General features: G+C 37.8%; 1 protein-coding gene, 1 long non-coding RNA gene and 1 other non-coding gene across 3 annotated transcripts in view; 1 reads left to right on the top strand and 2 right to left on the bottom strand.

Annotated features, from left to right (window-relative positions):
* The window catches only part of LOC104980944, a 38814-nt gene extending 36629 nt beyond the window's left edge, over positions 1-2185 (top strand). Inside the window, exon 3 of the long non-coding RNA XR_824318.1 lies at positions 1361-2185. This is a non-coding gene — a long non-coding RNA (uncharacterized LOC104980944). The remainder of the gene's footprint in view (positions 1-1360) is intronic.
* The window catches only part of YIPF4 (Yip1 domain family, member 4), a 33302-nt gene that overhangs the window by 11672 nt on the left and 12598 nt on the right, over positions 1-9032 (bottom strand). Inside the window, exons 2-3 of the mRNA XM_010829818.1 lie at positions 4266-4419; positions 2192-2363 (exon numbers count right to left, since the gene is read on the bottom strand). Coding sequence (XP_010828120.1) covers positions 2192-2363; positions 4266-4419 — 326 coding nt within the window. The remainder of the gene's footprint in view (positions 1-2191; positions 2364-4265; positions 4420-9032) is intronic.
* Positions 7839-7909, bottom strand: TRNAR-UCU. Its single transcript has one exon. It is a non-coding gene; the product is annotated as a tRNA-Arg (tRNA).

The raw sequence follows: 9032 nt of genomic DNA, 5'->3' as shown, positions 1-9032 counted from the left end.
CAGATGGTGACTGCAGCCATGAAATTAAAAGACGCTTACTCCTTGGAAGGAAAGTTATGACTAATCTAGATAGCATATTCAAAAGCAGAGACATTACTTTGCCAATAAAGGTCCATCTAGTCAAGTCTATGGTTTTTCCAGTGGTCATGTATGGATGTGAGAGTTGGACTGTGAAGAAAGCTGAGCGCGGAAGAATTGATGCTTTTGAACTGTGGTGTTGGAGAAGACTCTTGAGAGTCCCTTGGACTGCAGGGAGATCCAACCAGTCCATTCTGAAGGAGATCAGCCCTGGGATTTCTTTGGAAGGAATGATGCTAAAGCTGAAACTCCAGTACTTTGGCCACCTCACACAAACAGTTGACTCATTGGAAAAGACTCTGATGCTGGGAGGGATTGGGGGCAGAAGGAGAAGGGGACAACAGAGGAATAGATGCCTGGATGGCATCACCAACTTGATGAGCTTAAGTTTGAGTGAACTCCAGGAGTTGGTGATGGACAGGGAGGCCTGGCATGCTGCGATTCATGGGGTCGCAAAGAGTCGGACACGACTGAGCAACTGAACTGAACTGAAATGAACTGACAGTCCACAAAGTAAATAAATATCTGTCTATACTAACAAAGATAAATAAGTAATGACAAAGAAAGAACAGCTGTTCCAAAGAGAATACTAATTAATACATGGGGAAGAAAGAAGGAAAATCATATTCAGTAAACAATATAGTAATAATTATTGAAAGAAAGGTCCATCAATAGATGCTAAAATTAGTGGGCTAAAATTTGATGAGAAACAGAGTGCTTGCATAGTCACAAAGTATCTCCACAAGATATTTATTGTATTAAAAAGGGAAAAATAGCAACTTTACAGTGGAGGAATTGGACAGATACCACCCCCTTGCCTTACCAAGTGATCAACAATAATAGCACTAGGAACAAGACATATCAGTATCATGTAATGCCTAATAGTATGTAGAGAAAGGCACAATGTCACTTGTTTGATATTCTTGCCAAAAAGGTATTACATCAATCCAGCATGAGAAAATATTTAACAAATTCAAATTAAGAAACATTCTATGGAGTTAAGAATTTTCTGTTTTTAGCCTTAGAACCCTGCATTCAAATGAAAGATTATATAGATAAAAGTCACTTAGAGATGCTCTGCATGAAGGGTTGGTGGTAGGCAAGAGATCAGAACCCCCATTCAACTTCTTCAATGGTCCTTGTCTGCAACAGAATACTTGATGTAAATTGATCCAAGGTAAATATTAATAGGACTAGTATTATATAACATTAAGGATTTTGCTATGGAGAGAATACTCTGAATTATCAAGTAAGCGCAAATTTAATCACAAATGTCCTTTAGGAAAGGAGGCAGAAGGATATCTGACTACAGTAGAGAAGACAATGTGACAATGGAGAGTACAGTGATGCAACCAGAAGTCAAGGAATGTTGCAGCCTCTGACTTGGAAAGAGATAAGCAACAGACTGTGCTGGAGCACCCAGAGGAACCAGCCTGCTGACATTTTGATTCTAGCCCTTTAACACTCAACTTGGATTTCTGACTTCGAGAACTGTCAAAGAATAAATCTTCATTGTTTTAAGTCACTAAACTTACAGAAATGTATTATAGAACAAAAGGAAACTAATTTATTTCCAAAACACTCTGTGATAAAGAATTATTTTTCACTCCCCTAAAGCCTTACACTAAAGATGAGAGAGTGATGTGTATATGCTGTGTTTTGATGATACAGATAAGTCCTCTGAGAATGGGACATAGTATTATGTAAAAACAAATACTTGATGGAATTCCTGTCATCATTAAAAAGTTTATTTTAAAAACAGAACTAAAAATGAATAAAAGGTAAAAATATGAGTATTGTTGTTTCCAATTATTTATTCTTATGGAAAACCAGAAAGGGCATGGGCAGCTGGGAACAGTCCCTACCACTTACCCACTTGCCATACAAATACTAATACTTTTCATGTGAATGATGATGTAGAATAGTTTGGAAGCCATTAATCCAAGGAACCTCCCACTTATTTAAGAACAGTTGTAGGGATGGAAAAGTGAGAAATAATGGGTAAAGCTAAAGCATTTTTCAAACATAATGAAGTACTACAGTTAATATTTGTTATTTTAAATTTTAAAACTCTTAAACTATTTAGAATTTGTGTAAAGGAAGATGTACTTACCCTAAACTGTCCATATAATGATATCATGGAAAAGAAAAGAACAACAGCCAGAGGACCCCAGAAGTCAGGATTGTCTCTCACCACTTGTCTATTAAAACCAAGTGATGGCATTGGCATCAAAACGCATCGAATTTTGTAGTAAATATCCTTTAGATCAATATCCAATTCTTCCCTATAATTTTAAAATAAGAATTCTTAGAAGGCACATACTTTTGAATATTGAGCCAGTTGTATTAGAATTTAAGAAAAGTTTAAATATAACAGTAGTCTCCACAGGTCAACAAAACATTTGCATTTGAAGTACATTTCCAAGATGTACATTTTCAACATCTCTAAAGTTGGGATACATCTCACAATAGCTGGTGTCTTAACAACTGTTGTCAGTCTGGCATAAGGCAAGTGCTTCCAAGATCTGCTTTTCCTTTTGCCAGTCTCCTGGAGGCACTACCAATTTGAGACTTTAAATAAAATTCTTCCCTTGAGAATTTTGGGACCATAGACTGCAAGTCTATATTCTCATAGGAATTTTTCTTCCAACACTTCACCCAGTGCCAAACAGACAAGCAAACTTCCTTGGTTTCTCTTTTTGCATGGTTGATCATTTCTCATTTATCCTTACACTAAGGAGATAAGATAGCCCTTTAATGTTCTAGCTTTATGCTGTCTTAGCCGCTTTTTCTCTTTTATTAATAAATGTAAAATAATTGCATCTTATAATCTATAACATCTTAGATTTGATGAAATTCAGTATATTAACATTGAGAAACAGACGTTTTTAGTACTTGATCTACCAATAATTACTACAGAGAATAACTTGGTAATGCCTTGATTTTACAATGCTATAGGTTTTTCTTAGGGGAGAAGGAAATGGCAACCCACTCCAGTATTCTTGTCAAGAGAATCCCGTGGGCAGAGGAGCCTGGTGGGCTGCTGTCCAAAGGGTCGCACAGAATCGGACACAACTGAAGCAACTTGGCACGCATGCACGCATTGGAGAGGGAAATGGCAAACCACTCCAGTGTTCTTGCCTGGAGAACCCCAGGGATAGAGGAGCCTGGTGGGCTGCCATCTGTGGGGTTGCGCAGAGTCGGACACGACTGAAGCAACTTAGCAGCAGCAGCAGCAGGTTCTTCTTTCCAAACTGTTAAATTCTTCACTTTTTCCCCCAAGTGATACGTGTGCATGCTATTGATTATTTACGAGTGCTAAGTTGCTTCAGTCGTGTCTGACTCTGCGACCCTATGGACTATAGCCCGCCAGGCTCCTCTGTCCATGGGGATTCTCCAGGCAAGAAAACCGGAGTGCGTCGCCATGCCGTCCTCCGGAGGATCTTCCCAACCTAGGGACCGAACGTCTCTTACGTCTCCTGCAACTGGCAGGCGAGTTCTTTACTACTAGCGCCACCTGGGAAGCTCAAGGGATACATAATCGCTTAAATATCTTCAAGAACGATGAAGAAGGTGAAAGTATCCCTGTAGTCCTCCAGGGGTAGCTTGAGAATTGCTATATGGGAGAGAGTTTGGAGAGGTAATCTTTTGGGAATTCTTAATTTGTCTTAAACTGAACTTTCAATGAATTCAGAATATTATTTCATTATTCCAGTTTTACTAATTGCAGGTGACCTTGAACAATGTGGGGATTATGGGTGCCACCCTCCATCAAAGATACAGGTATAATTTTGACTCCCCCAAAACTTAACTGCTAATAGCCTACTGTTGACCAGAAGACTTAGCAATTACATAAAAAGTTGATTAACACATATTCTGCACATCTATATTTTATGCATTCATGATATTTCTAGGCTACACAGTTCACCTGCGAGTTTTTTTTGCACTATTGCAAATCTCAAAAAAATTTTCCAATACAAGTGCTGAAAATAATCCACGTGTAGTAGATCTACACAGTTCAAACCTCAGCTGTTCAAGGGTCAAATGTACTAGCAAAACTGAAAACAGCTAAAACTTTTGACCAAAAAGGTTAAGGTTTTCCATACCTGTCTTAAATAATATGAAAGAATATAATCATTTCACAGACCAGCTCTAGAATCCAAAAAATACATATTATTTTTACATACAGGAGTGGCTTGTTATCTTCAGGGTCATCATCTTCAACTTCCAAAAGCCAGCCATATCCTCTTTGTCTCAGAAATGTTGTGGCTGTAGATTCTTTGATAAAATCTCCACCAAGGTTTAACTTGACATCTGGGGGTGCTATTGAACCACTGAGATCTTAGGAGAAAAGACGACAAAACTATAAATCCAGGTAAAATGTGTGAATCCTAACCAACATAAGCAAATATTCAACTAAAAATTATCATTTGAAGATCTCTAAGTATGAACACCTGCTAGTGCATACAATTTTCATATTTTATAGTTGATAGTATTAAAAACAAGACAACAAACACAAAATGGGAGTCACTTATGCTAAGTCCTGTGTCACCAAACCAAAAATTAATTACAGTTTTGGCTTCTCCCAAAAACAGAATCTTAAAACTACTGAGTCAGAAATCACCTGGTCATCATGAGTGAGGTAATCTGCCTGAAAGACCCTGCAATCTCCTAAAGGAAAGTGACTTTTCCATAACTAACCCACTTCCAGCTAATACAACTTCCTTTCCCTGTTTCCTTCTGCCTCAAGTCTTTCATTTTGTACAGCCCCTCAAAGCTCCTTTCTCTCTGCTAAATGGGATGCTGCCCAATTCATGAACCACTGAATAAACCAATAAAATCTTTAAAAGTTACTCAGTTGAATTTATTTTTTCACCAACAGATACCTAAAAACCACTTTTATTTTTACAGGAAAATGAAAATCAGAGTAGTGAAGACACATGAAAGATTTCACATCTAATTAGATGTACCAGAATTCTTGTACCAGAATCTAGACTTGTTAACGGTAACTTTAAATTTTAAATGGAAGATATGTAAAAAAATATATTACAGGATATCATTTTCTTTTTTTGTTTGTTTGGTACGTTGGTTGGTTTGGTTTTGGCAACACCTCAAGGCTTGTAGGATCTTAGTTCCCCTACCAGAGATTGAATCTGGAAGCAAAAGCATCAAGTCCTAATCACTGGACTACCAGGGAATTCCCAACACGGTATCATTTTGAATTTCCTTCATTATTATGTACATTATGTGCTTCAGAACAAAGTGGCTGCATACATTCTTTTTAAAGGCACCACATATTTATATATGCAAACCAACATATTATTATTTGCTAAAGGAAAACCACCATTACTCCTACTTTTTCATGTACTTATTAATATTCTGTTTTTAAAATCATCAACTATCTACGCTAAGTGCTTTTATATATTAATGCTTAGTTCTGGATAAATCTAAGTAGTAAGAGTTCCCCGATATTTCAGCTAACTTTTTTTCTTTATATAATTACACCATTTATCTTTAGTTTCAGCAATTTGGGTAAATTCTAAAAAGCAGTCAAGAGATCCTGTTTATCCACATTACAAAATAAATCCATTCACAGTCTGTACCAGTGCCTCAGAGGTTACAAATAATCACAGCAGTACATGTATCACATGTTCTGGTCAAAAAAAATGGGAATAGTGAAGGACTTGCTTGAGGTCATAAAGGAACCAACTGAAAAACACGTTTGTAGGACCAAACATCATGCACTAGTAAACACTCATCAAGGCTGCTACCTAGTCACAAGACTGGAGTGGTCCATCAGAAAACAATTTTGGCGACAGCAAGCCAGAACACTCAACACAGACTCTCCTTCCCTGGAGATCATACACAGTAAAAAGAAGAGCTTAATTTTGCACATTACCCTAAATTTTCTAGGTTAGCTTTTGAAAAATGCTATTTAAAAAATCTGACTTAAAACTTTAATCACTTAGGGGCTCAATTATGGAAACAGTGTGAGGATTATGGGTGCCACCTTCCATCAAAGATATGTGTATAATTTTGACTCCCCCAAAACTTAACTACTAACAGCATGAAAAGAAAAGAGAAAACGAAAGTGAAGTTGCTCAGTCATGTCTGACTCTTTGCGACCCCATGGACTGTAGCCTATCAGGCTCCTCGGACCATGGGATTTTCCAGGCAAGAGTGCTGGAGTGGATTGCCATTTCCTTCTCCAGGAGATCTTCCCGACCCAGGAATCAAACCCGGGTCTCCTGCATTGCAGGCAGATGCTTTACCGTCTGAGCCACCAAGACTTACCAATTACATAAAAAGGTGATTAACACATATTCTGTACATCTACATATATTTTATGCATTCATGATATTTCTAGTTCTGACAGTTCCTTCAACTGTCTGGTTCTGACAACTCCTGCAATTAATCATAATAAAGTTTGTATTCTGAAGCTAAGTTCTAACTTAGCTACTAATTAATACAGCAAATTATTAACACTTCTGGTCTCCAGTTTCCTATTCAAAATTTTTTTCATGTTTAACATTATATGACTCTAAGAAGCTTTTACATGGGAGTTTATTCAGCTAGAGATAAAATCCAAGTACTTTTGAATGCACTGTCCTTCCCTGCTTAGGCTTAAAAAATAGTCTCTGTAGATGCTGATCATACAATCTTTTGATTAAAATACTCTCTCAAATACTTTTGATTAAAATACTCTCTCAAAATTACTTTCTGCTTCATTTTACTCCGAGACGAAGATGAAAGAGTTGAAACTTAACTAAAATTCTGCTTCCAACAGGTACAAAGAGTGCTTTTTTTTTCTTTAACAAGAGGAAGATTTCGATCAGGAGGTCATTAGCACAACAGTGACACGAAAGGTTTTGGAACGAGACAGGAAAGGACCTTAACAGCTGTTTCTCGGCCTCTTGGAAAGACTGCACTTAAAGTCCTTTTCTAAACCAAAAAAAAAAGATATATAAATCCTAGAGCTAAGGAGTTCTGTGAGAAAGAACTGTATATGTTTAGTAGTTTTTCATAGTGTGGATGCAGAGCCTCAAAAAGGCACCTTTAGCCTGCAATTTGGTAGTGTTTTCCATTCTAGGCAATGTAGAAAAACAACGTGGACACATACAGGACAATGCTAGAAACAGCAGTTTGACACACCACTCAGTTCTCAAAAGATACAAGTAGATGTGAGTACAAAAAAGCAACAGAAAAGTTAAAAAAAACAAACAAACAAACACCTCCGTAGTTATCCTAAAACATGAGCAAGCAGCACATAAAAAACATGAGAAATATTCCAAATCACTCCAGGAGCACAGCTGTCTTACATTACACCAGAATAGAAACAAGCTAGCTTGATCAACTCCAGCATAGGTATCCAGAATTACAAGGCTTCCCAGGTGGCGCTAGTGGTAAAGAATCTGCCTGCCAATGCAGGATACACAGGGACACGGATTCGGGAAGACCCCCTGAAGTAGGCAATAGCACCCCACTCCACTATTCTTGTCTGGAAAATTCCATGGGCATAGGAGCCTGGCAGACTACGGTCTATGGGGCTGCAAAGAGTTGGACTCAACTGAATGAGCACATCTACCAGAATTATAATACACTCATTTTAAATTAATTCTTTCTTTGTTGTTGTTATTTAGTCGCTAAGTTGTGCCTGACTTTTTGCAACCCCATGGACTGTAGCCCATCAGGCTCCTCTGTCCATGGGATTTCCCAGCCAAGAATACTGGAGTGGGTGCCATTTCCTTCTCCAGAGGATCTTCCCAGCCCAGGGATCGAACCTGTGTCTCCTGCTTAGAAGGCAGATTCTTTACCACTGAGCCACCTGGGAAGCCCAAATTCTCTCTTACTACACTTACCATTCTTGTCATTTTCCCAGTAAAAAAACAAGGATAATAATAAATATAAGTGGATTTAAGAGGAAATCATCTTTGAAAGAAATTTCAAAAATGTTTCCTTTGCTTGTCTGGGCTCAGAGTGAAGAAGAATATCAATAAGTTTCAAATTTTATTGAAAGCCACCTGGAAAAATGGCAGAACAAAACTTAATGGTAATTCTCCCTCCTTTTCAATTCAGTTCAAGTTGGGCTGAGGAATCCTTTCTCTGAATCTTCTACTCAGCCTGAGAACTTTACTTTGAAGAATTTGGTCAGTGTAGTATGATGGTATACTTAGGATGAAATTTACTGCTGATCTGCCCCTACAAAAGTTCTAACTTTATGAAAGAAGAGTAAACTGCAATGAACATGAACATTTTGTTAGTACTTGCCAACTTCTTCTATACATGAATAAGCATTTTCTTACTTAACAAGCAACAAGAGCAAGGACAAAAAAATTACTCCATTTTATTCGGATGAAAATGAAATGAAATCCATGTGAGCTTAAATCTAAACCAGAATGCACTATCTGTGCAGCAAAATAAAACAAGCACGTTTCACACTTAAGGGATAAACTCCACTGTTCCATTTTAGTTATAAAAACATTTTAATGCACATATAGTCCAATGAAAGCTCAGGAAACCACGCAAGTACATAATGGTTTTATAATAGCTAGACTTCCCAAGTAGCTCAGTGCTAAAGAATCCACCTGTAATGCAGGAGAAAGGTTCGATCCCTGGTTAGGAAGATGCCCTGGAGAGGGAAATGGGAACAATTCCATTACTCTTGCCTTAGAAATCCCACAGACAGAAAGGCTGGCAGGCTACAGGCCATGGGGTGGCAAACAGTTGGGCACAACTTAGAAACTGCAGCAACAATAGACCTATATGGAGCTTGATTATATTACTCCATAAGAAAAAATTTTAAAGTCTTGTATAAAATTGTGTCCTAGGTAATATTTTCATTCATATCATTTTGGTTTACGATTTTAGTGGCTTTACTATTTGAGGCAAGAGTACTGGAGTGGGTTGCCATTTCCTTCTCCAGGGGATCTTCCTGACCCAGGGATTGAACCCGG

Source organism: Bison bison, unplaced genomic scaffold (genome assembly GCF_000754665.1).
Source record: "Bison bison bison isolate TAMUID 2011002044 unplaced genomic scaffold, Bison_UMD1.0 scf7180017864508, whole genome shotgun sequence".
Classification (NCBI taxonomy): Eukaryota; Metazoa; Chordata; class Mammalia; order Artiodactyla; family Bovidae; genus Bison; species Bison bison.
This window is presented reverse-complemented; position numbering and strand designations above follow the sequence as displayed.